The sequence below is a fragment of the Notamacropus eugenii genome, chromosome 4, assembly GCF_028372415.1.
Source record: "Notamacropus eugenii isolate mMacEug1 chromosome 4, mMacEug1.pri_v2, whole genome shotgun sequence".
NCBI classification, from domain to species: Eukaryota; Metazoa; Chordata; class Mammalia; order Diprotodontia; family Macropodidae; genus Notamacropus; species Notamacropus eugenii.
In genome coordinates this window covers 8,487,900-8,505,085 of record NC_092875.1, presented here as the reverse complement: position 1 = coordinate 8,505,085, position 17,186 = coordinate 8,487,900, and the positions used below count along the sequence as shown (strand labels likewise).

The following is a 17,186-nucleotide window of genomic DNA, read 5'->3' as shown; positions in this document are numbered from 1 at the left end:
TGGAAGTGGGAAGGCCGGAGTCCGTTGTGGCCAGAACATCTGGTGTGTAAAGAGGAGTGAGGGTGAATCACGCAAGCGGCCCCTCACCTTCACTCCTCTGCCTGGACCCAGCTAGCCTTCTCTCCGTCTCCACCTGCCCCACCCCCATTCACACCAAACCTTCCTTTCACTGTCCCCTGCTGGTTCCCTGCTCTCTTCCATAAAGTCCTGTCTCCTCACCCTGGCATTCAAGGCCTTCCACACTTGGGCAACAGCTTGCTTCTCAGACTTTGTGTCATCTTCCTCCCCTTCTCTGCACCCCAGCCTCCCTAGACTTGCCTCCCTTTCCTGTGTCCCTTCACTGTCCCCTCTGTGCTTTAACTCCCTCCCACATCTCCCTCTCTGCCTGCTCACATCCTCCCCATCCTTCAGGTCCCAGCAAAAAGGCCACCTTTTTCAGGAAGACTCCCCTGTTTTACAGTGATTCTTCCTTTCTCAGGCCTCCCCTCGCAGAGCTCTCTGGGCTGCTTCTGTATTCTAGAATGTTCTGTTCTGCACAGTCCTCACATCTGTCAGCCATCTGTCTTACAGGACTGTAAACTTACAGCACCTGTGTCCAGTACAAGACCTGAACATGGATAAATGTCTGAGGGGGTGCTCAGTGGGCTTCCCTTCCAGCCCTATGCCTTTCCCTTCTCTCCCCCAGGTGAAGCAGCTGTTAGCAGATGGTATCAACCGGCCGCGGAAAGGCCATGACGCAGGAGACCACCCCCCGATCACTCCCATGAGGTCTGCCACAGAGGCAGAGTTAGGTAGGTGTGGACCCCCCACACCCCCGCAGTTTCTTGTGCGCTACTTCCAGGAGCTCTTAAAAATGGGAGAAGGGTCTGAGACATCTGCAAGCTGCCCCATTCCCTTTGTGGCTATGAGTGGGAAAGGGGTTTGTTTGGTGCCTTCAGGGAGGTCAGCCTTAGACCCTCCAAACTCTCCCCACTATTGGCCCCATCATCTGAAGGCCACAGGAGAGAGGGTGATATGAAGGGTGTCAGGGAACGAGGCTCTGGTAGCAGAGGGGACCAGGAATCAGGGGACATCACATGACATTTGAGATAGGTCTAGAAACTAGATTCTTTGAGGATTATTGAGAGCAAGAGTTGGCTGTGCAGTCTGGGACGTGGGTTTGAATTGCAATTCACTAGCTTGGTAGTTTGGGAAAAGTACTGCCCATGTCTGAACCTCAGTATCCCCTGCCCTGGAAGGACACAGAGCTCCAAGGGAGTAAACTTTAGTGTGCTGTGTTGCCAAAGGCTCCATCTACATTAGTGTAAGGTTCACAAGTAGCTGGGATTTGCATGGAAATCAACCCAGGCCTGGGTTTGGTCAGGGCAACAGGAGACAGAGCTGGTTATGGGAACAGGAAGAGGGTGCTTTGGCCAGCACAGGCATGGGCATCGCATCGGAGGAGGGCGGGGCCAAGTGGGAGTCCCTGGGGTTTACTGAACAGATGAGTGGTGTGGCCCACACCTTGCCTGGCACTGAGTTTGTAACCTGACCTGTGGCTCATTTCAGGGGGTGATGCCTGGAGACTCTATGAATATATCACCAGACACTTCATTGCCACCGTCAGCTACGATTGCAAGTACCTCCAGAACACCATCTCTTTCCAAATTGGGCCGGAGCGTTTTACCTGTTCAGGAAAGACGCTCATCTCCCCAGGTGAGGGGGGCTACTCTTCTAGCCCTTCCCCTCCCACAGAAAGAGAGCTGAGTGCCTCAGCACCCCTTGGGGGCTGGGATTTGTGGGGGTCCTCCACCCACCACAGACTGCCACTCCATGCCTGGGTCAGCACTTGTCCAGCATTGCTGCTGAGCTCTGGCTGGCCTTCTGCTGCTGGTGTCTCCCAGCTCTCAGTTTCACCCTAGAGCCTTCCCTGCTTGGCGTCCAAGCCTCCGAGAAGCTGGGTTCACCTCTGTACTCCAGTGAGGCCTCAGGAGAGGAGGGGGCTTTAGGGTAGTAAGGCTCTTTGCAGGGGGTCTGAATGACCCTTGGGTTGTGCCTTCCCCCATCAGCAATGTGTCAGTGCCCCCTCTGAGCAAGGCCTTGTCCTGGGGACCAGGAGTGAAAGGTGGGTCCCTCCCATCCCAGGCCCTGATGGGGATGGGGATGCAGGGTGTCTGAGCCAGTGGCCACTGTCTGGGGCCCCCTTGAGATGGCTGTCTGAGCCTGAGGAGGGAGGGCTCCTGGGAAAGGGTTAGGTGGCTAACACATTTACCAGGTGTCTACTCTGTGCCAGGCCCTGGTCCTGGCCACAAAGAGCTCACGGTCTGATGGACAGGTGGCAGCCTTGCCAGGTGTCAGGCTCCTGCATCCACTCCTCCACCTTAGGCAAGTCTAAGGTCATAGAGTCTTGGTAGGGACCTTTCTAAAGCCATTGGGGGAGGCCCATCCACCTCGGCCATATTCCCAGCATATAGTCATCCACCTCCTAGGACCCCCCAGACACAGGGCGATCCTTCCCTCCCAAGGCAGGCCAGGTCATCTTGTCTTCAGACAGGGCTGATCTAGGGGCTATAGTAATGTGGGGACCTGTTCTTCTCCAGGTTTCACCGAGATCATGCCTTGGCAGAGCATCCCCCCTGAGGAGAGCCTCCCCACCTGCCAGAAGGGGGACACCTTTGCCCTCAGCGAAGTAAAGATGCTGGAGAAGCAGACGAGTCCTCCTGACTACCTGACGGAGGCCGAGCTCATCACGCTGATGGAGAAGCATGGGATCGGTAGGTGCCTCCCCTCTGAGCAAGGCACTTCAGCCTGGGAAGGCAGCGGGCAGGGCTCCCCATGCCCCCTGCTCACTAGGCCAAGCCCTTTCTTGTGGAAGAGTCTGGGCAAAGAGAGGGGGTCTTTGTCCTGTGGAGGGGAAATTAGGTAAAAGTCCTACAGACGAAGGACAAGAACCCATTTGGAGGGTGAGGCTTCCTGCTGGGACCCTCGGGCCAGTCAGCGTGCATCTACTGAGCATCTACTATGTGCTGGGAGTAGGGGTGGTTTTGTCCCCAGGAGACAGATGAGGAACCAGAGGCTAGAAAAGGGAGCCCACCCGTATCCAGGAGTCCATGTTTGTCCCTGAGCTTCTGGACGGGCAGCTGCCCACCAGTTCACATCCCCTTCCATTAGGAGGGCGTCCTCTCATATCAGTCAGCCCAGAGGCCCCTCCCCACTCCTGACTTCCCTGTTACTGTCAAGGGTACCCCCACCTCAGCCCTCCCCCCAGTCTCCTAAGCTTCCTCCCTCCCTCCCTTGACATGTCCAGCACCTTGTCACCTTGTTTGCCCCTGGCACTGCCCCTACCTTCTGTTGGTCTCCCTGCCTCAGTCAGACCAGGTGGGGAGCAGGAGTTCCTGTCCTGGTCCCTGAGGCCCTTCTAGCTTCTGTGATGCCCCGGCCCTGAATACAGAGTGGACCATGATCTGTGTGCAAGGCAAGGTGGGATCAGAAGAGGATCTGAGCAGGCAGCAGCCTCAGAATTGGACCACTCATTTGTCTGGAAGTTGCTGCAACCCTGCAGGCAGTGGGGGGCAGGGCACCAGGCCCAGGGTGATCAGGGCCATGGAAGAGACCTGCTGCCCAGGGGCCATAGAGAGAGCGCCTGCTGCCACCAAACTGTCTCCTCCCAACAACCCAAGAGCCCGAGACAAGCTGTTGTTATCCCTGTTCTCCAGTGGACAAAACCAAACCGCAGAAAGGGGGAGTGCTGTGGCCACAGTGACCCAGCTAGTGACCTGTGGTATGGCTGCACCTTGGTGGCCTCTCCTGGGAGAGGGGGGCAAGGAGGTGTCGGAGGAGACGCACCAAGACACCGTCTCCCTGTGTGTTCTAGGCACAGACGCCAGTATCCCCGTGCACATCAACAACATCTGCCAGCGGAATTATGTCACTGTAGAGAGTGGGCGCCGGCTGAGACCCACCAACCTGGGCATCGTCTTGGTCCATGGCTACTACAAGATAGGTGGGAGCAGAGCTTCTGAGGCGGGAGGGCCCCAAGAACAGGGGATGTCAGGGCTGGGGTTAGGGCCTGAGAATGGAGCACATTAGGAGTTTGAGTAGATGTTGGAACCTGGACCTTGGAAGGTGGCACATCCTTGGACTGTAGAGATCTGAGCCTCTGGCTTGGGAGAACACAGCCTTTCTAGGTTGGGGATGGCCTGGGAATGTTGCAGGTTGAGTGTGAGCCCTCAGACAGTTGTGGGGACCTAGACCATCGGAGCTGGGGGGGATCCCAAGAACAGGCCTTTGGTCAGCATCTCTCTGGCATGGGATATCACTGTTGAGGGCTCCCGGGGAGCTACTTTCTGCCCATGTGTTTAACACAGTGTCCATGTGTCTGATCTGACTGTGTGTACCCCAGAAGTTCTCCAGCTACCTGTCACCTCCCCGCTCTCCTATCTCTTAGGCTGTATTCCTTCAGTGCACTTTAAATGTGCCTGGCACAGGCCTCCTGCCTATTTCTCCCCCAAGACTCTGCTCCCCTCAGCTCCAGGGCTGGAAGGCGCTCCCTTGTTGTCCCACTTGGGGCTTCCCTGGCCCAGACCCTGCCTTGTGCAGGAAGCCTTTCTGTGCCCTGTAGGCTCCAGGGCTTGGTCTCCAGGCATTTGTGCACTGTGTCCCCAATTGGGTGGAGGCTGTTTTCTCCCTTCTCTGTCTCCCCTGCCTTAGCACGGTGCCAGGCACTCAGGAGGCACAGATCAATGCAGGCTGACCTGTCTTTATTTGCCACCTTGAAGGGAGTGAGATAGCTGCCTGTGGGGAAGTGGGTGGCTGATGGAGGTGGTCAGTCACTTGTTCCTTGTTGCTGGGCCTGGGCTGAGGACCTCCCACAAGGTGTGATCTGGAGGAGGAGCCCAGTAGAGGGGGACCCAGACAGAGAGGAGTCACGGAGGCCCATCGAGAGGGAGTGCCCATTGTTCAGGGGAGAGGAGGGTGACCGCCACTTCAGGGCTTCGTTTCCCTAAGAGTTGACCTGGGGGCCTCTCCCTGGTGTCTCACGATCTCATTTCACCCTGGATTGAGAAGGTCAATGAGACACCTGGACATCTCCTGTGTTTGAAGGGTTGTCATGGGGCGAGGGCTGGTTAGGATGGCTCTGCTTGGCCTCAGAGGACAGAGCCAGGAGCATCTGGTACCAGGTTAAAGAGGCCTGTGTGCGTTTGATCAGCCCTGCCCACAAGCAGAGAGGGCTTTGGTGGGGGTAGTCATGGCTCCTTCAGTGGAGGACTTGAGGCACGATCTGGGTGATCTCTTGTGGTGGTACTTTGTGGAGGGGACTCTTGTCAAGCAGGACTCAGATGGATGACCCCTGAAGTCCCTTCCAGCCCCCTCAGTAATGCCACTTGTCTCACAGTGCCCCAAGTGTGGCCACTAAAGGTTCTTTCTAAAGACCTGAGCTCCAGATCAGAGAAGGAGGGGATGCTTGTTGGCTGGGACCTGGGTCAGAAGGCCCGGTCAGGTCGCTACTGACTGCCCGCCCTCCCTGTCCTCCGGTTCTTGGCTAGATGCCGAGCTGGTGCTCCCGACGATCCGAAGTGCCGTAGAGAAGCAGCTCAGCCTGATAGCCCTGGGCAAGGCCGACTACCACCAGGTGCTGGGGCATACCCTCAATGTCTTCAAGAGGAAGTTTCACTACTTTGTGGACTCCATTGCAGGTGAGGCCTGATCCCTGCTGGACACAGGTCAGTGAGGGGCCTCCTTGCTCATCTCCAGTGCGCTGAGATCTCACAAGCAGGTTCCTTCCCGTCTTACAGCAGGCAGGGGAAGGGATTGACCCATCATCAGGGTTCCTAGCTCTGTCCACACCCTATCACCCTTCCACCACATCCACCAGGAGAAAATGCCCTGAGCCTGAGGTCCTTGGAGCCCAGAGAGGGTCACCAGCCTGTGGGGGCTCTGGGCCCCAAGACCCCCTCCCCTACTGCTGGTAACAGCAGCATCAGCTCCTTCCCTGAGGAGAGCAGTACTCTGAGACCAGGGTGAGGGGGATCTCATCAGCACACGTTCCCTCACTAGTTCAGGTTGCAGCCTAGGAGCATGCCGGCTCTCAGTCCTGGGGGTCCTGGCATTACTGTACCCCTCTGAAGAAATCGAGACCCAGAGGCGTCCATGGCTCACACAAAGCCCATGATGCAGGACCTCTTTTCATGGCTCCCCTGCCTCCTAAAGGCCTCCTGTCCAGTCCTGAGGGAGTCCCAGAGAAACAGGCCATGGTCCCTCCCACCTTGAGCTTCCTCCTGTTTGGGGGCCTCAGGCTGTCAGGATGTCAAGCATCGCTCATTGGTGAGCTTGTCCTCGCTCTGCAGCTCAGAGTGACTGCAGGCCACGTTCAAACAGCAGAGGGACTTCAGTAGAGAAGAAATCTGTGCTTTAAAACACACGAAACACTGAATGTTAACGATGGAAGTCAGGCCCATTCACAGCATGTAGTAAGCATTTACTGTGTGCCAGATGGTAGGGGCACACACACCCTCAGGGAGCTTGTACAGAGGCCAGATTGGCCAGGCCTGGGTGGGGATGGAGGCTGGGCTGGCCTGGGCACATTCCCAAAGGAGGATTCTGAGAGGAGCCAGGCAGGCAGGGAAGGGACAGAGGCTCCTTCCCAGGCATGGACTGTGGCACAACAGTGAGCAGAGCATCTGGTGTGAAGAGGCTGGTGTGCATGGAGTCAGGAGGTCAGCCTGGAGAACCGCAGGGAGCGTCCTATCTGAAGTCTTTCTTGGAGAGAGGAGAGAAGGCCATACAGTTTGGGAGGGCCTCCGAAACCTTCATTATTCCATGCCTCCCCGTTTCTGCTCACCCTGCCTGGTGCCCCAGCCTCAGGGACCCTAGCTGTGGGGCATGTGTGACTGTCTGTCTGATGGCTCAGAAGTTTGGGGGATTGGCACACGGGGCCCACTGTGCAGTCTCAGATGCTCAGGGGGCATACATATATTACATGCTAGGGTAGGCGACTGAGACTTAGAAAGTGAAGAGGATTCAGGAACGCTTGAATTCCAGAGGATCCCAAGGGCAGGGTTTGTTGTGAAGGGGGCAGGGGCCCTCCTGTTGGATCATCAGCCTCCCCTGAGTCCTTGTTCTTGGCTGAACAGGGTGTGCTCAGACCTGCTTCCTGTCAGGTGAGGGGGAGGCCTTCTCTTCTCAGCATCTGCCTTTCTCAGGTCATGAGTGTGAACTCAGACCTTGGCAAGAGAAGAGAAACCTTTGCAAAATGCCTCTAGGGGAAGCAAGTAGAGCCCAGAACTGAGTGGGTCTCATCATCTTCTTTAAAAGCAGCTTGATGGGGAGGCCACCTTTGGATCATTAATCAGCAAGCATTTTATTAAGCACCTACTGTGTGCTAGGTAAAGGTCCCTGCCTTCAGGACTTGACATTCCTCTGATTCCTTCTCTCCTGTCCCTGCTTCCTTGTGGCCACCAAGCATGTGACAGGGCTCCGAGAAAGAACAGAGACCTTGAGAGCCAAGTGCCAGGGTCCTGCTTCTGCCCCTCCCAGTCCAGGGGACCCCAAGCAGGCCCCTCTGGTTCTCAGAGCCTGTGATCTCTTTGTATCTCTCATATCCCAACCCCCCCATCTCCCTCCTGGTTCTACCTTGGCCCCCCCAGTCCACGCCTTCCCTTCTCCTGAGCCAAGGATGCCTCGTGCCCTCGTCTCCTACCAATTCCTGCCATTTAAAAAGGTTTTCCTTTAGTCGTACCGATACCTTTTCTTTTTCTGGGAGTTATTTGCAGATAGATCCCTTCCCCCTAACTCCTGGAAACCCCCAAAAGGCAAAGCCACCCTGCTTCCCCAGCAGCCTTGTCTGAGCAGCTGTCTTTGTGCAGAGAGCCCCGCTCACCAAAGAAAAGCTGGCAGCGGCTGCAGACAGGCTCAGTCCCCGGGGGGACCCCCCAGCCACCAGCTCTTCCATCTCCTGCCCTGATGCCTCTGCTGACTTCATTCTATGCAAGTTCATGCATCTTTCTAGGATGTGTGAAATGCTTCCTGGTGTCATTTCTTATGACATGATATTGAGGGCTGGCTCCAGCACGGGGGTTGCCTTGACTGGTCTCCACAAGTAACCAGCATCATTCTGTTACTTCTGGTCGCTTAAGGCATGGTTGGCCATTCTCTGAGAGATGGGCACCTCCTGTTCCTAGGGAACTTCAGTTATTTCAGAAAGTGCTGTTTTTGACAGTTTAGTGAACATGGAGCCTCTTGGGGCATATGCCTCTCAGGGACAGCTGTGTTCAGATCAGAGGATATGGACAGGTCAGTGACTCTTCTCTCCAAAAACTCCAAATCATTTGCAGATGAGTTGAACCACTTGGCGGTTCCTTCCTCATAGTGTGGGCAAAGTGGGCTCCTTGGGTCCTTGATCATCTTGGCCAACTTGCTGAGTGTGAAATGTAACCTTTGCTCTTTTCTTGTCATTAGTGATTTGGAGCATTTTTTTGGGTAGCTAATAGCCTGCAAATCTTGTCCCCTTCCCCGCTGTTCCTGTTGGTACAATACCCCTCTTGCAGGCCTCGTCCCACAGGGATTCTCCCTTTCCATGAATTGTCCTCATCCCATCCTCTCATTTTAGGCATGGGATGTCCTTTCCTCCCAACATTCCTGTGAGGTGTGTGTCGGGGGTGGGGGGGAGATGTCAGGTTTTCAGGGTGAAGTTACCTGGGAGCAGTGCTTGATCTTGGACTCAGGTCTTCTGACTAGCAGGCTGAGGTGGGTTCTGAGGCCGTGTCAGCTGCCTCCTGCCCAGGTGTTGCTTGTATTTATTGGGTCTTGGGGCTTCCTGTGCCAGCCTCTAGGTGATGAGCTTTGTGAGAGTAGGCACCAGGTCTCATTCATGTTGGTTTCTCTCCTGTAGCCACAGCCAAGACAGTGGATACTGTAGGTGCTTAATGTGTGCTTACTGAAGGCATGGACAAGCTTAAGAAGCAGGTGCATCACCCAATGGCCCATCTGGGACAGATGGGTCAGGAAACACTGGCAGGCAGGACTCTAGGCAGACCCTTGGAGCCATTCATGACATGGGGCCCCCGGTGCCAGCTTGGGTTCTACGCCCTTGTTCATCCCAGCCTCATCCAGCATCTGGTGCTGCCTCACTGTCTGATGGCTAGCATCCAGTGCAGCCCACACTCTGTGGTCTCCTGTGGGGGGAAACGGCGCTGGGCAGGGGACTTCAATGACTGTTCTGGGCATTTTTGTCCTTCAGGCATGGATGAATTGATGGAAGTGTCTTTTTCACCTCTCGCGGCCACTGGCAAACCTCTCTCCCGATGTGGGAAGTGCCATCGTTTCATGAAATATATCCAGGTAAATGTCCCCAGGCCCAGTGCTTCTCCCCTCACCTGACCGGAGGGCACCCCAGACTGAGCAAGTAAGGAGGCAAAGCTTTTACCCAGTTGGGAGCCTCATGAAAACAATCCATGAGGAGGGGGGAGGGCACAGGGAAGACTGAGGGATAGTATTGATGGAACTGCAGGGCAGGAGGAGCCTCAGAGCCTTGCCCCCTATACACACAGAAGAAACTGGACTGAGGTTGCATGGTCAATCCAGAGGCCCAGCCAGGCTTGGCCACCCCAGGTAGGGCTGCAGCCTGGGGTTGCAATGAAGGACAGAGAATTTCCTCCCTGGGGTGGACCCCCATCATGATGGGAAGGGCCCGAACCCTCACACCCCTGCTTTCTGTGCCCGCTGCTTCTAGGCCAAACCTAGCCGCCTGCACTGTTCTCACTGTGACGAGACCTACACCCTTCCCCAGAATGGCACTATAAAACTGTACAAGGAGCTGCGATGCCCACTGGATGACTTTGAGCTGGTCCTCTGGTCCTCAGGGTCCCGGGGAAAGAGCTACCCTCTGTGCCCATACTGTTACAACCACCCACCCTTCAGGGACATGAAGAAAGGTAGAGTGTGTGACCAGGATGGGGAGTGCAGGGGAGTCACTGGCTGCCCCCCATGGGTGGGTATTCAGGAAGCCTTACCTAGCCAGACGCTTTGTGCCCACCCCTGTGGTGGACGGGTGTGGCTTTCCACAAGTAAACTCTGTAGAGGAATAGGTCAGAGGTCAAGGAAGACTTGGGCTGGCCTTGAAGGGTGGTGAGTGGTGAAAGGCCAACAGAGCAAGCATAGAATGAGCGTGGGAAGCAAGCGCGGATGGGCTGGGACAGTGGAAGGGATACTTCTTGTGGAGTCGGGGCCTAGGGGTTTCAAGGCCGGTGCTATCATCTTGATGACAGCTGATATTTTTGCGGCACTTAGTCTGTGCAGTGTGTTCAGAGAGGTTTCTCGCAGCACTGTGTGTGCCAGGAGGCTGGGCAGGAATTTGGAGCCAGATCACTTGTTTTGGGGAGGTAGAGGAATCCCAGAAAGTACACAACTCCGCAATGTGTGTGCTGGAGTCTACGGAGAGCCCCAGACGTGAGACCAGTAGGTGTGGGCTCAGATCAAGGCTCTGACAGCACAGGCCAGTCACCAGTGAAGCAGGAGTAATAATTCATGGCCAGGAGAGCAGACCCCTTTGACAGTGACACAGACCTCTGTTCTGAGGGTTCAGCACACGTTCAATAAGTACCTGCTGTGTGCATGGCACTGCACCAGCCCTGGAGGAAGCCGGGGCTCCAGGAGCTGGCCTGGAAGCAAGAATCTGAGCCTTGAGCTCACCCAGTGGCCCAAGTAGAGAGGCCTCCAGGCCAGTGAGATCAATTTAGTCATGGACATAGAGGTGTTTGCGAGTCAGAGCCAGGTCAGTCAGTCAGCAAATGTGTTCTGTGCGCTGTGCCAGGCTCTAGGGGCACCAAGACAAACAGAATTGCCCTGTGGGCCAAGACACAAGCATGTATCCAAGCACATGCAGAATAAACACCTGGGAGCTTTGGGGCAGAGGGAGGGCCCTAGCCCCTTGGAGGTGGTTCTTGAGGGTCCAAGAAGACTTCCCAAAGAAGGGGGCTAGAGGGGGCTGAAGGAAATGAGAGATTCTGAGAGGCAGAGGGGAGAAAGAAGGGCATTCCAGGTATCAGGACAACCTGGACAAAGATAGAGAGGTGGGAGGTAGAGCTGCAAGGAGTGGGAAGGGGAGGCATGCATGATGAGGTTGGGCAGGGGGAGAGGGCCTTAGGGAACCACTGGAGCTTTGCGGGGGGTGACAGTGATGAGGCCCAGCTTTAGGGAGAACAAGAGGGCACCTGGATGTTGGAGGAGGATTAGACGGGGCGATCCTAGAGGCAGCAAGGCCATTCTGGCTCCAGCTGGGCTAGGGGAAAGTTTTCTTAGGAGGAGGGAGATGGGGAGGGAGCTTTCTCTGGGTACAGGAGACACCCCCCCCATCTGCTCCAGTATCGACAGATCGAGTAGAGAAAAGTAGCCCCCAGTGCGGGGCTGGGGGCTCTCATTTGTTGAAGGGGCTGGGAGGAGAGTAGAGGCGACTACTTGGAGGTCTTCATTTCACCAGTGCTCTCTCCCTTCCCCTGGCACTGGTCTAGTCAGCCTCTTAGCTGGTTCCTCCTCGAGGGCTTCCCCAGGATGGATCACACAGACGAGTCCCATATTCTGGTCAGGCACCCACCCACCGCCTGCTCCCCTCTCATGGCCTCTCCTCTCTGTGCAGGGATGGGCTGTAACGAGTGTACCCACCCCTCCTGCCAGCACTCGCTTAGCATGCTGGGCATCGGCCAGTGCGTGGAGTGTGAGAGTGGTGTGCTGGTCCTGGACCCCACCTCGGGCCCCAAGTGGAAGATGGCCTGCAACAGGTGCAGCGTGGTGGTGCACTTCTTTGAGAATGCCCACCGAGTGCGTGTCTCAGCTGACACCTGTGAGGCCTGTGAGGCCGCTCTGGTGGATGTTGACTTCAACAAGGCCAAGTCGCCACTGCCTGGTGACGAGACCCAGCATACAGGCTGTGTCTTCTGCGACCCGGTCTTCCAGGAGCTGGTGGAGTTGAAGCATGCAGCCCCGTGCCACCCCATGCACCGCAGTGGAGCAGGAAAGAGGCAGGGCCGAGGGCGAGCCCGGGGCCGCCGCCCTGCAGGGAGACTCAACCCCCGGCGACCCAAGGACAAGATGGCGGCCCTGGCCGCCTACTTTGTATGACGCCAGGGACGTCTTTTAAAGCCTGGCCCCTCTGCGGGCTGCAGCTATTAAAGTTTTGTTTGACTTCTTCAGAGGGAGGACCAGCAGCATCTTTGTAGGGGGCCTGGGCCCAACCAGGGTCCCGAAGACCAGTGTGAGGTGGCTCTTTCCTCCCTTCCTGGGCTTCTCATTCCCCTCTGGCTCAGTGTGGCTGGGCCCAGGGCCTCAGCGGGGGCAGCTTCAGAGCCTGCTGTGGCCATGTAACGGTAAGCACCCCAACATACACAGGGAGGCCTGCTATCACAGGTTCTTAGATGTGCATTCATAAAAGGGAAGGCAGCTTTGGAGGGGTTAACCATCACTTTAACGAAGTACATATATCACTCACTTCAGGGGAGTCAGCACCTGAACTTCAAAGAAAATACAGAGAAATCAAACGATAACAGACATGGCTTCCTCTGCCTGAATTCAACAGACTGTTGGACCCCAACTGTGTGACCACAGTAACCAGAGAGGGAAGCAGGACATCTAGGTTCTCAAAGTTGGGGGTGGGCAGCGTTCCTTCATGACTTCCCAGCGTCCTCATCTGGCACTCAAACTTTCTTACCACAAACGAAACCCCAAAGCGAAACGTCAGCTCAGAGTATTTATACCTTTTTTGAGCCAGAATGCATCCAAACCCTGGAGAACTGGTGCCTCATTAACAAAAGGCGTAGGCCTTCCCACAGATCTTTCCAAATCAAACTCCCCTTAATGGGCAGGCCCATATCACATTAAAATAATTAACAGTACAAATAACTGTTTCTAGTTAAAGAAATTCCTATTTCTGTACTTTACTCCCAGTAAAGACTCGTGATTGATAAAGGCAAGATTCAGCCAGGCACTTGATTATACTAAAACAGCAGAAGATCCCGTTTTGCTTGCCATCACAGGCCGTATTTGGTGGCCAATTTCTGAGGCAGAGCCTTTCTTGGCTGAGCTGACCCTCCTGGGCCAAGACCTACCTGACATTACAAGGCACACTTTCATGAGACATTGAAGGGGGCCTTATCAGACTGCCCTTTGACCTGCAGAGCCTCCAGATAGGGCAAGAGCCGCTTGTGGGCACTTATATGACACAAGGTTTCCTGGGCCAGAAGCCTTTACGTGGGCAGGACTGAGGCTCAAGCTCCTAGAGCTGTAATGATCTGGTCCCAAGAATGGGGAGACACAGAAGGGTGGTGGCTTCTCCCACCCCACAGCGTGTGAAGGGAGGCAGGATTGGACAGGTACTAGAGAAACATAAAGCACTCAGTGAATGCTTGCTGTGTGCCATTACTGTGCTAAGCAAAAAATGGGGGAAAGTAACGGTGGGGTGTGTCCAGGGGTGAAGGCTGCTGGGAGGAGGTGAGATGGGAGAGGTGAGGCTGGCCAAGAGGGAGAGGAGGCTGGCTTTGTCACTGTTGCTGGGAGCCTCAGTTTCTTCCTCTGCACAAGGAGGATGATGCCATCCATAGGAGGTGCTTCCCTGGGTCTCCAGTGTGGCCCAGCCCCCCAAAGCCTCATGTGGGTGTGGGCTGCTCCTGTTGGAGCAGAGCCAAGGCCCTGCGTGGATGCCATGTGTTTTCTCTGCACATCAAAAGCGCTGATTATACCTTGTGTGCAGTGTGGGCAGCCTGGGGAGGCAGGGGAGGAGCTGTGTCTGGAGCGATTTGATCCCCATTCTCCTCCTCCTCCCCATCCATCCTCAGAGCAGCGAGCAGGTGTGGCCAGTCTGGTCCCTTCTACCCATCGCTGGTAGCTGTGTGCTTGAGGGCAAAGGGCTGCCCCTCTGGTCTCTTGGACTGGAACGTTCCCACTTTAAAGCTTTTGATCCTGAGAAGTTAATTTGTCCCCAAGCGTACACAAATACCAAACCACCCCCAGGCATAGAAACAGACCCCTCACGCCCGCAGATCCTGGGAGAGAAAGGCAGAAGGATGTGATGGAAAGAGGAGGGCCCCATTCTGCTGCATCTTCTGAATGTGTGAGTCACCTCCTGTCCCATCCCCACAGGGTCACTGCCTGCTGTGCTGGGATGCCTGCTACACTGGCTGGCAGGAGACCCAGCTTCTCATCCCAGGTCCGTGACACCACCTGGTTCACCGACTGGACAAATGGTGTCAAACACATACACTCTGCCCTGTGCCTCAGTTTCCCTATTTGTAAAGGGAGATTGGGCTACCTCCCTGAGGTCCCTTCTGAATGAACCATTCTGTGATCCTGCAGGCGAGGTTTTCCCATCAAATAGAAGAAAGGCTATGGTTTGGGTGAACTGGTCCCTTCCTGTCCTTTGTTCCCATTTCCTGTGGAAGCCAGGGGAAATGACCCAATTCCTGTCCTTCAGGCTGAGTCAGCCCTACAGCCTTCACTCCCAGCTCCAACATTATCTTCTCTCCTGCTTTTCCTTTGCTTTTAGGGGGAAGAGCCCCAGATTTGGAGTCCGGAGGCTGGTCTAATCCTGGCTGCAGGTTATGACCTCTGAGCCTAAGCAAGCTGTCTCACCCCTGGGGCCAGTGTCCTCAGCCAGTCATTGTGGGTCATGTGCCAGGCACTGAGCTAACCACTGGGGTACAAAGGCCACTTGATGTGCCAGCTAGATGACTGACCTAAGTCAAGGCTGCAAGTCAAGGCTGCAAGACAAGGAACATGGCAGGGGCTGTGCTGGATCAGATCTGGGAGGCCCCTTTCCGGAAGGACATTCTGGGAGGGATCTGGGAAGGGGTGACCTAGAGGGCAGGGGCCAGAGACTATGCTGTTGGGAAACCAGTGTGAGGAAACAGGAATCTTCTCTAAGCACGAGAAGAAATGGCTTTGGGGAGGAGATGATTAGGTCTCCTGGAAGAGGGATTAGCAATTTTTAAAAAGCTGGCCATTACATAGCACTTTAAGGTTTACAAAGCATTGTATCAGATTTGGTCTCCCCAAAGACCCTGTGCTGCTCTTCTGTCCATCTTACAGATAAGGAAGCTGAGGCCATGTGATGAGGTCACACACCTGGTGAGTAGGTGAAAGCAGAATTCAAGCTCAGGTCTTTCCAAGTCCAAAGCTAGAGCTCTCTGCACTCAGCTGATGTAGAAGGAATGGGTGGGAGGTACACAAAGGCAGACTGAGGTCTGGTGGCAGGAAGAACCTCCTTACAGTCCAAGGGGGTCTTCAGGAAGAGGCTGGATGACCACTGGGTGGAGCGTGGGTATCATAGGTACCGGTGGGACTTGACCTCCGGGGTCCCTTGCAACAGGGGCTCTGATTCTATGACCCACAGGCCATGAGCCAGCGCAGGGCCCTTGTGAGCGAGGCCTTCTGCACCCCAAGAACCTGCACGCACGTGAGAATGGCTGCTATTATCTCTTCTCCACAACTCCTTCTGTTTCCTTTCTTTCTCCTACACACACACACTCACTTTTGCTTGGAGTTGGATCAGAATTCCCAAGTCCAGCTTCCAGCAGGTGGCGCTCTAACTCCAAATGTGATTACCAATCACTAAATCAATTAGAAGCTGGTAGCAGCTGGTAGAGTGATGAGCCTGGTGTTCCAAAGACCTGGGTTCCAATCCCTCCTCAGCCTCCCACTACCCCATTTAGCCTCCCTAGACCTCAGTCTCCTCCATTATAAAATGAGGGTGTTGGCCTAGTCCACTGCGTGGGACACAGTAGGAGCATAATGCTTGTCTGATTGACTCAGCACGTGATCTCCCAGGTCTCTTCTGCATCAGGAAGTCTGCAAGTTCCTGAGGGATCACGGTCAGCCCCCCTCCCCCACCCCTGAGTCTATGAGTGTGGGCAGAGAGGGCATGCCGTGGGAGCTCCACCAGTCTCCCAAACTCAGGTCATAGGACTGTGGCTGCCCAAAGCAGAGGACCACCCATGGCATCCAGCAGGGCCACCTTCTCACTCCTACGTTTCCCACCTCTGAGGGTGGCCCTCGAGCCAGTCACCTGAGCCCTCTGAGCCTCCGATCCGGGGACAGTCCTTCATTTTCTACCTCCCAGGCATAAAGCCAGTACAAATGTGGCCATGACCCAGCTGGGACCTGGGGAGTCTCTTTAGGGGACCTGGCTGTTTCTATTGGTGTGAGCACCCCTCCTTCCACAGACACACTGCTGTCTCCCACCATGCCACAGCACAGGGGTCAGCCAGCCTAGATTCTGATCCTGAGCCTGTGCCAGGGATTACTGGCAGAATCCCTGAGTCAGCCAGCCCCAGGCCGCATTCCAGGTCACAGCTGGAGTTGGGTAGAATGGGACTAGCCAACTTGTTTATGAGTTAAGGACTCAGCCAACTGGGCATGTGCTGGGCAAGCACTGGGGCCAGCCGGGCCCGAGGTGACAGGGCCCTTAGGTGCCTCATAGCCCCACCTGAACCAAAGCCAACAAGTGATCGTCCAGCCTACCTGGAAGACTGCTAATGAGGGGGCCCCACTCCCGACTGGCCCCTGCCCGGGTCAGGAAGTCGTTCTGACCTTTAGCCTGAAGCTGCCTCTCTGCCCCTGCCCAGGTCACCCCCGTAAGTACTGGGGGCACACACAGAAGAGCTTCACCAGGGCCTTGAGGTTGGCAGAGAGCCTCCCCCTCAGCCCAGCCCTAGCAGCTAGGTCCCCTGGGCCGCAGACTCGGGGCTCCCCCGCGCCCTGGCCCAGACCCCTGGTTCTCTGGGCTCCCTGGCCCCCCAGGGACAGCCCCTGGCCAGATGGACGGTAGACTTCTAGAGAGAGACGCACTATAAATACAAGGTGGTGGGGAAGCTCCCGGAGGGCAGGGGTGCGGGGCCTGCTCGCCCTTCCTCCACCAGCTGAGCCAGCACGTGGAGGGCAGCTCCGGCAGCGCCCTCAGGCTCCGCCCCGCCAGCGCCCTCAGGCTCCGCCCCGCCCCGCTAGGCCCCGCCCCTCGTCGGTCTGCGCCTGCGCCCCCGGGAAACGGGAAGTGAAAGAGAAGAGCTTGGAGCCTGGGGGGCGGGCGGGGCGGGGGCGGAGCCAGCGCGCCGAGTCTGGGTGCGCGTGCGCGTGCGCCCGGCGAGCCCGGCGGCGAGCGCGGACCCCGAGAGTGCGGGAGCGCGGGCGCGGCCCCGAGCCAGGTGAGAGCCCGCTGAGAGCCCGGG

General features: G+C 56.2%; 2 protein-coding genes across 2 annotated transcripts in view; both read left to right on the top strand.

The window, feature by feature from the left end:
* TOP3B (DNA topoisomerase III beta) overlaps positions 1–12,164 on the top strand; it is a 30,934-nt gene extending 18,770 nt beyond the window's left edge. Inside the window, exons 11-18 of the mRNA XM_072599686.1 lie at positions 686–791; positions 1,549–1,695; positions 2,580–2,753; positions 3,854–3,982; positions 5,526–5,675; positions 9,218–9,318; positions 9,710–9,911; positions 11,612–12,164. Coding sequence (XP_072455787.1) covers positions 686–791; positions 1,549–1,695; positions 2,580–2,753; positions 3,854–3,982; positions 5,526–5,675; positions 9,218–9,318; positions 9,710–9,911; positions 11,612–12,093 — 1,491 coding nt within the window. The 3' untranslated portion in view covers positions 12,094–12,164. The remainder of the gene's footprint in view (positions 1–685; positions 792–1,548; positions 1,696–2,579; positions 2,754–3,853; positions 3,983–5,525; positions 5,676–9,217; positions 9,319–9,709; positions 9,912–11,611) is intronic.
* Positions 12,165–17,054: 4,890 nt separating this feature from the next.
* Positions 17,055–17,186, top strand: part of PPM1F (protein phosphatase, Mg2+/Mn2+ dependent 1F) — a 37,466-nt gene continuing 37,334 nt past the window's right edge. The window contains exon 1 of the mRNA XM_072599690.1: positions 17,055–17,162. The gene's annotated coding sequence lies outside the window, so the exon portion shown is untranslated. The remainder of the gene's footprint in view (positions 17,163–17,186) is intronic.